At 41.9% G+C, this 14,111-nt stretch overlaps 1 protein-coding gene across 1 annotated transcript; it reads left to right on the top strand.

Annotated features, from left to right (window-relative positions):
* Positions 1 to 10,616: 10,616 nt before the first annotated feature.
* Positions 10,617 to 13,698, top strand: LOC132659023 (zinc finger protein 280B-like; the record flags this gene model as incomplete). Its single annotated transcript, XM_060408528.1, has 1 exon — positions 10,617 to 13,698. A coding segment is annotated over exon 1 (1,626 nt), but the record flags the coding sequence as incomplete, so codon positions are not given.
* Positions 13,699 to 14,111: the final 413 nt, after the last annotated feature.

The following is a 14,111-nucleotide window of genomic DNA, read 5'->3' as shown; positions in this document are numbered from 1 at the left end:
TGTTTCAATGCTAATTTCTCCAATCATCCCATCCTTGAACTCTCCCATTGAGTCTCAGAGTCTGTTCTTTATATGTGGATCTTTTTTACTGGCCTTCATGCAGAATCATTGTTACTGTCTTCCTAAATCCCATTTGTACACATTAATAAACAATATTTGCCTTTCTCTTTCTAACTTTTTTTTTTGCTCTGAATAATAGGCTGCAGGTTGAACTGCCTTACCAAAAGTGACACAAATATGTGGTTTTCTGTAGCTAAGTAATATTATATTTGAATATATAGCACAACTTCCTTATATTTTCATCTGCTGATGTGCATCTAGATTACGTGCAAGTCATAGCTTTTGGAAAGAGAATTGTAATAAACATTGGCTTTTAATTCATGTTAGGTGTAATAGAAATGGGAAAACAATAAAACCCAAATGTAGAATGATTCAAATTCTACTCGATTGTTGAATATTATGTAAGTTGAAATACTTCAAAATCTGTTTCCTTGGCTGCATGTAACATATGAGGACTCTTTTATATCACTCACCTCTCTCCTTTTCATAAATATAGACCAATTTTCAAATGTTTGTCCAGTTTAATGACAAAATACTAACATAGACATATATATATATAATATATATAAAATAGAGATATGTTTTCATATCATAAACTGTTGATAGCAAGCCTAGATTTTAGAATTATTTCCACCTCCATGCTCCATCTCAACAGGAAAGAGCCAAAGTTGTTGCTGACTCAATCACTCCAAGAGCTGGGAAACCTGAAAAAGAAACGGAACCTGCACTGAGATTTTCTGTCATATTTATGATCGAGTTCTAAGTCCAAGACTTGTTTTCTTTTATTGTACTAAGCAGTCCCTTCTTAAGATTGAAAAGCCTGGAAATCGAGAGAGAGAGGTAGGAGATTGTAGACCTCCTCATGTTCAAAAGGAATTTTAATCAGAGAAGCTAGAAAAGACAGAAACTAAGGAAAACAATCAAGTGATAGACAATAATAATGATTTAGCCATTAATCAAACTCAAGGGTCTTTAGTCCCTCCTCAAGGGCCAGCGTGGAGAAGGAAATGGCAACCCACTCCAGTGTTCTGCCTGGAGAATCCCAGGGATGGGGGAGCCTGGTGGGCTGCCATCTTTGGGATCGCACAGAGTCGGACACGACTGAAGCGAATTAGCAGCAGCAGCAGCAAGGACCATCGCTGACATTCGGAGCAATATCCTGTGAACAATTTTAGAGATGCTAAAGCCCAAACCAGGCTGAAATGTAAGTGCATAGTTGGAACTAGACGGTCAATGATGTGGACTCCCAATATCCTCACTAATAGGCCACTAGTAGAATGTCCCAATATTGATCACAGACCCCATGTTCCACCCTCACTCAGCCATTAAAATAGTCCCCCTGAAAGTATTTGGGGATTTGTGTCTTTGAAGCACCAGTTGCTAAGACACCATGCTTCGTCCTACAATAAGCACTTCCCCCCCCCACATTGAAACCCACAGTCAATTCATAAATTTGTTTGCACAGAAGCAAGTAGACCAAGTCTGCTAGGGTAACAGTACTGAATATTAAGAATGTGTGCATAGAAGGATGATAAATCACTTTTATTTCAGAAATAAAGTAGATTTATTGATGTGAGTTTTCGATAACCCTGTATGCGAGATAGCAAAAGAGACACAGATGTATAGAACAGTCTTTTGCACTCTGTGGGAGAGTGAGAGGGTGGGATGTTTTGGGAGAATGGCATTGAAACATGTATAATATCATATATGAAATGGGTCTCCAGCCCAGGTTCAATGCATGATACTGGATGCTTGGGGCTGGTGCACTGGGACGACCCAGAGGGATGGTACGGGTTGGCAGAAGGGAAGGGGTTCAGGAAAGGGAACGTGTGTACACCTGTGGCGGACATATGTTAATGTACGGCAAAATCATTACAATAATGTAAAGTAATTACCCTACAATTAAAATAATAAATTTATTTAAAAAAAAAAAGGAAATCTTCTAAAAAAGCTCCACACCTGCATTGAAACCAAGCACGACCAAGAGCCAACAAGTTCCACAGGAAGACATACCATGCCAATTCTCCAGCAACACAGGAACAGAACCTGGAGCTTCAATACACAGGTTGCCCAAACAGCAAACCCATAGACATCTCAAACCTCACTACTGGACACTTCATTGCCCTCCGGAGAGAAGAGATCCAGCTCCACCCACCGGAACACTGACACAAGCTTCCCTAACCAGGAAACCTGACAAGCCCCTCATCCACCCCCAGCCACAGGGAGGAACCTCCACAATAAAGAGGAACCACAAACTGCCAGAAAGAGAAAGACCATCCCAAACACAGGAACCCCCCCCCGACCCCCCCCCCCCAAAAAAAAAGGCCAAATTGACTAATGAGATTTTTGCATGCTTCATGGTTTTGGTTACTATTTCTGCCAGCAGTCTGTATTTTAAGTTGATGCTGAAGTAAACACTTGGTTGAACATTACCCTTCAGTTGCTAGGAGACCAGTGACTTTGTCATGTCACAACTAACCTTCGATTGCTAGGAGACCAGTGATTTTGTGATGTCACAGCTGTTTGACTGGGGGGATCTCTGTGATTGTCCAGAGAGTTTCTCTCTGTAGGCCAGCCAAACATCATGTGAAGTTGCATTCTGTAAAAGCAGACAAATGAGAACATTATCTGAAGAAAGATTTCCCTGAGATGGCACATATTTCTTCAGAAATTCAAGATGGACCTCCTAAAGGTGAGTCCACTGGTTCAGAAACCTCCATTCGATCTTACTGGTATGATTATACAACTGGGGACTCAGTTTTGAGATCTATGATTGAAGAATATGCTTTTCAGGCTTTGTCTGAGGAACTGGTGATCAAAAGGCCACACTACACATATTCTGTCTCTGAAACAGATGATGTGAATGATTTTCTTTCACTCACATTTCCACAAAAACTTTGGAGTATAGTGGAAAGTGATCAGTTTGAGTCTATTTGGTGGGATGAGACAGGCACATGTAGAGTGATCAATGAAGAACTCTTCAGGAAAGAAGTCTTGGAAAGAAAGGAGCCTTTCAGAAAATTTGAAACCAAGAGCATGAAGAGGTTAATTCGACAGCTTAATCTTTATGGAGTTAACAAAAACCGACAAACTGTTCAAAGATCGGCTGCACTACCAGTCTTTCTGGAAGAAGAAAACAACATCTCTCTTTTGAGAAAGGTATTCCAAAATTTTCACTTTTTGGCAATGGGTCAGATTCAATCATGTGACCTAGAAAGCATGTTCATATATGTGGCTAAAACGGAGTTTAAACTTGAGATAACAAATTATTGAAAAAGTTGTATCTTTTTGAAGTTGAGAACAGCTGGAGGTTAGAATATTGGATGTTCAACAAACCTTCCTAGTGACTTGAAACCAGATACAAGTTCTGAAGCTACTTAAAGTGGTATTTACTGTATATATACAACATATTTGTAGTTGAGCATATACCTTCTAACATGTTACCTGTTAAAACTACCAACAGAGGTATTTTCTTTGATGTTATTTCATTGCTTCCATTAAAGGAAACTTATAGTGATATGAAGGAATGAAATTAGTAAAGAATGAAAAATGAATATAATGGAGAAGTGGAAAAAAGGGAACCCTCCTACACTGTTGGTGGGAATGCAAACTAGTACAGCCACTATGGAGAACAGTGTGGAGATTCCTTAAGAAATTGCCAATAGAACTACCTTATGACCCAGCAATCCCACTGCTGGGCATCCACACTGAGGAAACCAGAATTGAAATAGACACATGTACCCCAATGTTCATCGCAGCTCTGTTTATAATAGCCAGGACATGGAAACAACCTAGATGTCCATCAGCAGATGAATGGATAAGAAAGCTGTGGTACATATACACAATGGAGTATTACTAGCCGTTAAAAAGAATTCATTTGAGTCAGTTCTGATGAGATGGATGAAACTGGAGCCAATTATACAGAGTGAAGTAAGCCAGAAAGAAAAACACCAATACAGTATACTAACACATATATATGGAATTTAGGAAGATGGCAATGACGACCCTGTATGCAAGACAGGAAAAAAGACACAGATGTGTATAATGGACTTTTGGACTCAGAGGGAGAGGGAGAGGGTGGGATGATTTGGGAGAATGGGAATTCTAACATGTGTACTATCATCTAAGAATTGAATCACCAGTCCATGTCTGACGTAGGGTGCAGCATGCTTGGGGCTGGTGCATGGGGATGACCCAGAGAGATGTTGAGGGGAGGGAGGTGGGAGGGGGGGTCATGTTTGGGAACGCATGTAAGAATTAAAGATATTAACATTTAAAAAAAAAAACACTGGGGGGGGGAAATAACATGAGTTGAGGAAAATAAAGAAAAGGTATTTAAAAAAAAAAGAAAAGAAATATTGTAACAAAACCAAAACTTTATTCTCCCATATGACTACCAGGAGACTTCCAGCAGAACAGAGCATTTAAAAAACACTCTGTAAAGGGCCAAAAAAGAAATATGTTAGGCTTTGCGAATATGACCATTGGCAATTAATTAAGTTTTCAGGCATAGAGGATAACCAAAGAAGCTGGCAAGTCCCTCTTCCACCTTTAAGGACTCCGAAAACTGAATTACACACAATTTTCACGTCAGAAAAGAAAAGTCTTTTCGGTTTTCCTCAGCCATTAAAAGTGTAAAGCTCTAAAATTAAAAAGAAGAAGAAGAAGAAAAAGTAAAGCTCATTCTCAGCTCACAATAGACAGTGCAAAAACAGGGGCAGGCTGCCCTGCCTTGATTGAAATGGAATTCCAAGAGGAGGGGCGCCAAGATGCACTGTAAGGACAAGTTCCTTAAGCAAAGAACTGGCTTAAGGGAGGTCACCCCTGAGGGCTGTGAGTGCCGGACACCATCACTGGACTCCCCTGGTAGACTCGGAGGCCGTTCTCAGCCCTGAGCCCTGGCGACTGTGCCATCTGTTTTTTCTATCTTCGCGTTTGGTGAGCTGAGCAATCTTGACCCAAGACCCTTGACATTCAGATTCACCCTGACCACGCCTACAGCGGCTGCTTTTATGGGGGGAGGGGGTGGGGGACGGGCTCAACGCGAGCGCATGCGCCCAACTCGGCCTCGCGGCCAATCCGATGGCAGGTGCCGACACCTGGCAGCCAATCATCGGAGGTAGCCCGCTCGCCTGTAGGGGGAGCTGAGGCGCGCCCCAGACCTGAGGAGACCTCGTCCCCGCAGGCTCGACTCCTCGGGGTTAATCTTGGAACTGTCTAGGGCAGGTGAGCTGCTAGCAGTTCTGTCTACTCCCTCAATGGGGACCGGTAAAGACTGGAGCGTGGTTCAGCCAAAGCAGTGCCTGACGGCTAAAGGGAGGGTTTCTCAGGTCCCCACTCGCACGAGGCCTTGCTCGGCGGAGTGGCTGGTGAGGGCGGAGAGAGCTTGCGGCAGGATCCACAGGCTTCAGGCTCCTTTCGCCCTCTCCCCTCTCTAGTCTGGGCGGGCTCTGCCCTCCAGCAGCTTTCCTGCCCAGGGGCGGGACAAGCCAGCTCGCGGAAAGGGCCTCTTAGGCCCCTGGCCCCTGGCACCACCCCCAGCTCTCCTGTGGAACCTAATGTATTTAAACACAGATGCACAAATCTTCACGGCCCAACCCGGTTCTGCACCCAGGCACAGTCAGGCAGGAGCAGAAAAAAAACCAAAACCAAAACCAAAAAAAACATCTATCTAGCAGCCTCTTCATTGCCCTGGTGCTTTAGTCGTTTTCCTGTTTCCTCTGCCTCTCCTCAGACTCCAGGGCTGCCCCGTCCCTGGGGGCCCCGAGATTCAGGCCTTTGGTTAGGGAAGTTGGCAGATGAGGTATTTGTTTGTTTGTTACTGAGAGAAGGGAGGTGGGAGGAAGAAGCTCAGGGAAAAGGAGTTCAATCACTTGGTCTGGTTGAGTGTGAGACGCCTGGTCAGCATCCGTAGGGTAGGACCAGGTAGGGCCTGGGGGGATAGAATGTTCCCAGAACAGGGGACTCACCCTGGACATTTCCTCTGCTTGTCTCCAGGATGTGACCGTGTGCTGCCTGGGAGGTCTCAAGCGCTCAGGATTTCAGTGGGCCCCTGAGGTAAGGTGACAGACATCTTTACAACAGGGACAAAGGTGTGGCTTTCTTACTTTGCGTTTTTCTCCTTTCATTCGTCGGCTGACACGTTGCTGTTGAGAGAGAGTATTCCTGATTGGGGATTACCTGACCCTGATTGCGGGTGCTGACTTCAGGGCCATCATGGTTTCAGGTTTGCAGCTTTCTGAGTGGCAAGCTTAAAAACAGGCAGAGTGACTTGCTTTCGCCTGCCTTCTTGAAAGAAGAAAAGTAAGAACACCATGGGTCTTAAGCTGTGTAGAGCTGACTCCTACCACTTGGTGAGGCTAAAATGGGGCAATGCACATATCCTAAGGTTTTAGCTGGCAAAGCAAAGCAATGCAGGTGTGGGGGTTCCCTGGTGGCCTGGTGATTAGGATTCTGGGCTTTCACTACAGTGTTCTGGATTCAATCTCTTCTCAGGGAACTGGGACCCCACAAGCCAAACGGCATGGCCAAATGAATGAATGAATCCAGTGGTACATTCAGAGAAAATATCCTGTGATTTAACATGTTGACGTGAGATTGCTTTCTCATTTCTGTACCCTTAAGGGCTTTTCTTCATTAAGTAAGTCAGCTCCACTGGATGGGGGTCAGGCACCATCTGAGTTCATTTCATGCGAGTAAACAAGATCATAGGAAGCTCTGTGCCCAGCCACTTGTGCCTACAGCTGTGTTGTATACTTATCTTGCTGGTACAGCTTTGACTTCACAGCATGTTTTGTTTTGGTCACAACATGTGGCTTCATAGGACATTAGTTCCCCAGCCAGGGATCGAACACAGGATCTTGACAGTGAGAGGGCTGAGTCCTAACCAAACCACTGGGCTGCTAGGCAACTCCTGTGTTTCGGTGCTTTGGATTGGGTGAGTGTGTGTGTGTGTGTGTGTGTGTGTTTTGATTTTAGCTATATTTATGGGACAACTGTTCTGTGTGTAAGTATGATGTGAATGGTATTAAAACTTGAACTGTTTGTGTTGTACCTATGATCTCAAAATGGAATAGTTTGAAAGAACTTACCACTTGTTATCTCTTGGCCTAGGATCTCTCCTGAGGTAGTTAGTAGTCAAGCTTTTGTCTGGCTTGGCAACCTCTGAAGACTTAGCTTGTTGAATCTAAGCTCTCTCACTTGTCTGTACTCTTGAAGCCTCAGTTCCTCCTTCTGTGGGCCTCTCCAAGGGGCTTCTCTTGTGGAGGCTGCTGTCTTTTCTCAGAATGAGTGATCCAGGAAAGCGCTTGCACCCATGATAAAGTGCAGAGTCTTTTTTGAGATGTTACACATCTTCACTTGTGTATTTGCTTAGTCTCACAGGTCTACCCTGTGATAGATTGAGAGAGAACTACACAGGGGTGGGAATATTAGGAGATTGAATTCACTTGAAGGCTGGTTACCATACCCATTAATCCACTATGCCAGCCTTTTTTTTATATGATCTCAGCTCTGTCAATGTGAGCAAATTATTTGGCTTGTGTACCCTTCTTGTGTGCTGCTACTGCTGCTAAGCCACTTCAGTCGTGTCCGACTCTGCAGTCTCATGGACAGCCACACACAAGGCTCTCCCTTATCTGGGATTCTCCAGGCAAGAACGCTGGAGTGGGTTGCCATTTCCTTCTCCAGTGCATGAGAGTGAAGTCGCTCAGTCGTGTCCGACCCTTCGAAACCACATGGACTGCGGCCTACCAGGCTCCTCCGTCTGTGGGATATTCCAGGCAAGAGTACTGGTTTGGGTTTCCATTGCCTTCTCCAGCTTGTGTGCTCTCTGGCCTGATGTACTCAATTTTGATCTACTCAGTTCTAGACCTACTCATTTCTTGAAGTTCTAGCAAGTCTCCTCTTTGCCCTGGATTAAGGTTTCTGTTTCTCTGGATGGTTCCCATCAGCAAACTGACTGACTATAATGTGACCTGTCGTTACAAATCCATCTTTTGGTGACACATCCTGCTTCTGCTTCTGCTGCTTTTATTTCATATTGCTTGTTACAGACCTCTGCAGAGTTGTTCCTAGACTTTGTTATCTCAAGTTCTCTCATTTTCCTATAAAGCCACTCTTGTCAAGGCCACAGGTGAATTTCAAATATTCAAATGTCTGCCTGCAAGGTAGGAGACCTGGCATCAATTCCTGGGTGGGGAAGATCGCCTTGAGAAGGAAATGGTAATCCACTCCAGCACTCTTGCCTGGAAAACCCATGAACGGAGGAGCCTGGTAGGCTACAGTCCATGGGATTGCAAAGAGTCGGAAATGTCTATTCAAATTCTTTTCCTGGTTGTTAAATGCTTTTCTGTTTTTAATTGTTGTAGAAAACATCTAACTTAAATTTTTACCATTTTAACCATTTTTGCATGCTAAGTATTTTGCACACTTTCATCAGCCTTTTGGAGAAAGAAATGGTAACCCACTGCAAATCTGATGGAGAAGGGAACGTGGTGAACTTTAGTCCATGGGGATGCAAAGTTGGGCACAACTGAGTGACTAAGACATATACACACACATAGTCACAGTGTTGATTTGTTGTTGTTGTCATTGTTTTAGCTGTGTTGTGCAGCTTGAATGACAGTTCCCTGGTTGAGGATCATACCCAGGCCCCTGATAGGACACTGTGGAGTCCTAACCTCTGAACTACCAGGGAATTCCTTATTACATTCTTATGAAGCAGATCTCTACATCTTTACAGCTTGCAAAATCGAAACTCTGTACCCATCACTTGTCCCATTAAACAGCAAGTCTTCTTTTCTTGCCCGTTGACCTAGACCATGGACTCCATCATTCTTTTTTGTTTCCTTTCTATTGCTTGACTGTGTTAGCTATTTCATACAAGTAGAAACTTACAGTATTTGTCTTTTGGTACGACTGGCTTATTGCATTTGGCTTGATGTCTGAAATGATCATGCATGTTGTAGCATGTGACAGAATTTTCTCTATATGGCTAAATAATATTTCATTTTGTGTATATATCACATTTGATGGACATTTCGATGCTTCCACCTCTTAGTTGTTGTGCTTCGTGCTGCTGTGAGCACGGCTCTGCAGATATCCCAAGACCCCATGTTAACTTCTTTTGATTTTATATCCTGAAGTGGAATTGCTGAATCATGTGTCAGCCCTAGTTCTTTAATTTTTCGAGGAGCCTTTAAACTGTTTTCGGTAGCAGTTGCACCATTTTAAAATCTATCCGTAACACACAAGGATCCAGTTTCTGTACGTGCTTGCCAACAGTTGCCCTTTCCTTTCCTTCATATGTAAACACACACATATGCACACACAATTTCTTTCATACCCTTTTCCATGATTGTTTATCTCAAATTATGAATATAGTTCCTTGTGCTATACAGTACGCTCTTGTTTGGCTATTGTATGTATTATGCTTTGCATCTGCTAATCACCAGCTCCCAATCTGTGCCTGCCGTACCTTTCCCTCTTGGGAATCACATAGTCTGCTCTCTATGTCTGTGAGTCTGTTTCTCTTTCATAGATCAGTTTATTTGTGGCATATTTTAGAGTCCATATAAGTGATACCATACGATAATTGTCTTTCTCTCTCTTTTTTTTAATTTTTATTTTTACTATGTTTTATTTTACAACACTGTGTTGGTTTTGCCATACATTGACATGAATCCGCCACAGGTGTACATGAGTTCCCATTCCTCACCCCCCTCCCACCGCCCACCCCATATCATCTCTCTGGATCATCCCTGTGCACCAGCGCCAAGAATCCTGTATCCTGCATCGAACATAGACTGGCGAATATCTTACATGATAGTGTACATATTTCAGTGCCATTTTCCCGTATTATCCCACCCTCTCCCGCTCCCTCAGAGTCCGAAAATCTGTTCTATACATCTGTGTCTCTTCTGCTGTCTCTCATACAGGGTTATCATTACCATCTTTCTAAATTCCATATATATGTGTTAGTATACTGTGTTGGTGTTTTTTTTCTGGCTCACTTCACTGTGTATAATTGGCTCCAGTTTCATCCATCTCATTAGAATTGATTCCTATAAAGTCTGCAAGCAATAATGCTGGAGAGGGTGTGGAGAAAAGGGAACCCTCTTACACTGTTGGTGGGAATGCAGTCTAGTACAGCCACTATGGAGAACACTGTTTATAATAGCCAGGACATGGAACAACCTAGATGTCCATCAACAGATAAATGGATCAGAAAGCTGTGGTACATATACCCAGTGGAGTATTACTCAGCCATTCAAAAGAATATATTGTCTTTCTCTTTCTGACTTCCTAAGTATTCTTTTGAATGCTAGTGTAGATTCAAGTATTTACTTAACAACATTTGTTGCTACTGTATAAAATGTGGTTGACTTTTAAAATACTTGTCTTCTATTCTGCAAGCTTTATATTAGTTCTAATACTTGTGTTTCTTCAACATTTTCTATACTAAATTATCTTATCTCTAATATACTTTGACTTCTTCCTTTCCATTCTGAAGGCTGTTTTTTGTTTTTTATTGTTTTGTGTTTTTTCGTTTTTTTTTTTTTTTTTTTGAAACTACAGCAACAATTCTCTTTTGTTACCTGATTGCTCTGGTTATAGAACTGCCAGTATAATGTTGAGCCAAAGTGTGTAATAGACTTCCTTGTGTTGTTCCTCGTCTTAGAGGGAAAGCTTTCAGCTTTTCATTCTTAAGTATGATGTTAGCTGTGGGTCATTTTACAGGTGCCCTTTGATTGAGAAAGTTCTCTTCTGTTCTTAATTATTAAGTGTTCTTTTAACCCCGGTTATGAAAAGGTGCTAGATTCAGGGAAATGCCTTTTCTTCAGGCAGATGTGTTATTTGTTTTATTGTTTTAAAATGGCATAATGTTGATTGACTTTCCTATAATGAACCAACTTTGCATACCTCCCTAAATCGCATGTGATCATAGTGTACAGTCTTTTTTATATGCTGTTGGATTTTGTTTGCCAGTATTTTGTTGAGGACTCTTTCACCTGTATCCATAAGGGATATCAGGTCTGTGTGTGTTTGTGTGTGTGTGTGTGTGTGTGTGTGTGTGTGATGTCTCTGTCTGATATTGGTATGAGAGAAAGACTGGCATCATTTTGCCTGCTATGTGGGGAAGAGACGTGTGGCATAAAGATGAAGCATTGTTGGATTGAAGTTTAGCCAGCATTAGAGGGAGAAATTTAGGATATATCTGTGTGGAATTGGGGTGAGATTATCAGAGAGCTCATTCTCAGTTTCCTAGGCCTGAATTAAGTGCTTGACATTGAATTATGCTGTTTGTTAACTAGGTATAGATAGATTATACTTTGAATTTGCTACCTATTTTGTTTGTTAACATTTATGAAATTAGAATTTATGGATCAGTTGTAATGTGCATTTAAGATCCATTTTCTTCCATTTTTACTACAAAACAAGATGCCATTGAATAGCTGACGCCTTTTAAAAAAGCTGTTAACCTTAAGTCTAAGAAATAAGCATGTTTGTCTTTAAGATACAAAAACACATTTAAAAGTTACAAATTTGCCAAAGAAGACGCAACTGGTGTGTGGTTAAGTTAGAATTCCAACTTAATCTCCTATGACTCCAAAGTCCATGCTTCGAAACGCTGTAGAACAATGCTTTTGTAAAAATACTCTCCTTTACATGTGATTTCACGTAATGATCAGTGTGGCGTTTTGTTTTTTTTCCCCCTCTTTATTTTTTTAAGTAGAAGAGGTTAAAGTGAACATGCGACAAAGCTATGATTCTAGAGCCATGTAGACTTGTAGTCGTAGGTTTTTTAGCTGTCATTGAGTCTGGTTGACACTCAGTGTCTTTGTAAGATAAGGGTGTGTATAAGTACTCTAGAGTTTTGGAGATAATCAAATAGCCCATTTTTCTGTACTTAACTAATCTGTAGTATGTTTATACTTAGGTGGCAGTTTGTATAAAGGAAGCACTGGGACTTGAGGCCGCACCCTCTAAGAATAAAAAAGTATTAAAAATATGGAACTCCCACGTATGTTACGTGAAGAAGAACAAGAGCCAGAAGTACAGAAAAGGGAGGGAGAGACCAAACAAGTAGATGATGATGATGATGATGATGAAGTGATCTTGGTTGGAGTGGAACATGGAAATGAAGATGCTGACGTGATCTTTGTTGGGATGAGCTCAGCTTCAAAACCAGTCGTTTCAAACATACTGAACAGAGATACCCCAGGTTCTTATTCAAGGAGAAAAAGGTGTGGTCACTTCAGGAGAGGTAACGCTCACAGATTACAGCCTGTTAGTCATGTGACTCCTACATCAGAAGCAAAGACTGTCTTGCCAGTGTCTGACTCTGACTCAAGATCAACAGGTAGTCCTATTATTATTGAACCTCCGTCTCAAGCTGATTATAAAAATCTTTCACCACAAATAGTGCCTGATGGCTTTTCGAAGGAGTTATGTTCTTCTTTGATTACCTTCACAAGTTCATTGCAGCATCCAGTAGAAACAGCAGTTTCTGCAGGAGATATGAATAAAAGTCCTCATGTATCAAAGCGAGTTTCCCCTTGTGAAACAAATCGCAGAAATCCCAGAAGGCCTAAACTCAGTGATGGCATTGTAGGGGAACATTCTTTAGGTTTCTCCCCGTCAGGTTTTTTTCATATAGAGACCACTCAGCAAAGCACACCAGACCGTGTCCATACCTCACTAAGCCATGTTCAGAATGGAGAACCTTGTCCAACACCTTTTCCAAAGGACAGTGTTCATTGCAAGCCTGTAAGACCTTTAGGGGAAAATGGACGGACAAAAACTGATTTTCCAAGTTTGGTAAGTCCAAACAAAATTGGTGATCCCACAGAAGGAAATCTGATTGTGTTACTTCGTGACTTCTACTATGGCGAGCATGGAGGAGTTGGGCAGCCAGAACCGAAGACCCACACGGCATTTAAATGCCTCAGCTGCTTGAAAGTTCTAAAAAATGTCAAGTTTATGAATCACGTGAAGAACCATTTGGAACTTGAGAGGCAGAGAGGTGACAGCTGGAAAACCCACACCACCTGCCAGCACTGCCTCCGCCAGTTTCCTACTCCCTTCCAGCTGCAGTGTCACATTGAAAGTGTCCACACGGCCCAGGAGCCCTCCGCAGTCTGTCACATCTGTGAGTTGTCCTTTGAGACAGATCAGGTTCTCTTAGAGCACATGAAAGACAATCATAAGCCTGGTGAAATGCCCTATGTATGCCAGGTTTGCAGTTACAGATCATCATTTTTTGCAGATGTGGATGCACATTTCAGAGCATACCATGGTAACACCAAGAATTTACTTTGCCCGTTTTGTCTCAAAATTTTTCAAACTGCAACAGCATACAGACGTCATCATCGAGGGCACTGGGAAAAGAGTTTTCACCAGTGTTCCAAATGTCGGCTACAGTTTTTAACTTCCAAAGAGGAGAGGGAGCACAAGACCCAGTGTCATCAAATGTTTAAGAAGCCTAAGCAGCTAGAAGGATTGTCTCCTGAAACAAAAATTGTTATTCAGGTATCACTGGAACCCCTTCAGCCAGGATTGGTGGAAGTTGCATCCATTACTGTGAACACATCTGATTTTGAATCATCACCCCCCAAATCTAAAAGGAGGAGGTCAAAAAAAGAAAAATAATAGTTAATTCTGCCTTCAGTAAGTCTGAAGCAAGTATTTCAGTCAAAGTTAAAAACCCCATTAAAAACAAAAAGATCAACTTATAGCATTATTCAATAATATCAAATATAGGGAAACCGATGGGTAATTTATGTGATTTTGTTTTAAATAGAGGAAGTACAGTTTTGTGTGATCTTCATATTGAGATGCTATTTAAAAATCTATGATCTGTTTTTCGTGTAATTGTCTTAACATGTAAAAAGGATGTGTGCATGTGTGTGTGAGAGAATGAGAGAAGTGGAGAAAGGAAAAGTAAGAACCTATTTTGGTATTTGATGTTACTTGTAAGTTCGAAAGCTCTCCTATACATATAATCTGTAGAATGTTTTAGCAACGTAATTTTGAAGTGTTTTCATGCC

Source organism: Ovis aries, chromosome Y (genome assembly GCF_016772045.2).
Source record: "Ovis aries strain OAR_USU_Benz2616 breed Rambouillet chromosome Y, ARS-UI_Ramb_v3.0, whole genome shotgun sequence".
NCBI classification, from domain to species: Eukaryota; Metazoa; Chordata; class Mammalia; order Artiodactyla; family Bovidae; genus Ovis; species Ovis aries.
The sequence above is the reverse complement of the archived record's forward strand: the minus strand, read 5'-3'. Positions and strand labels throughout refer to the sequence as shown.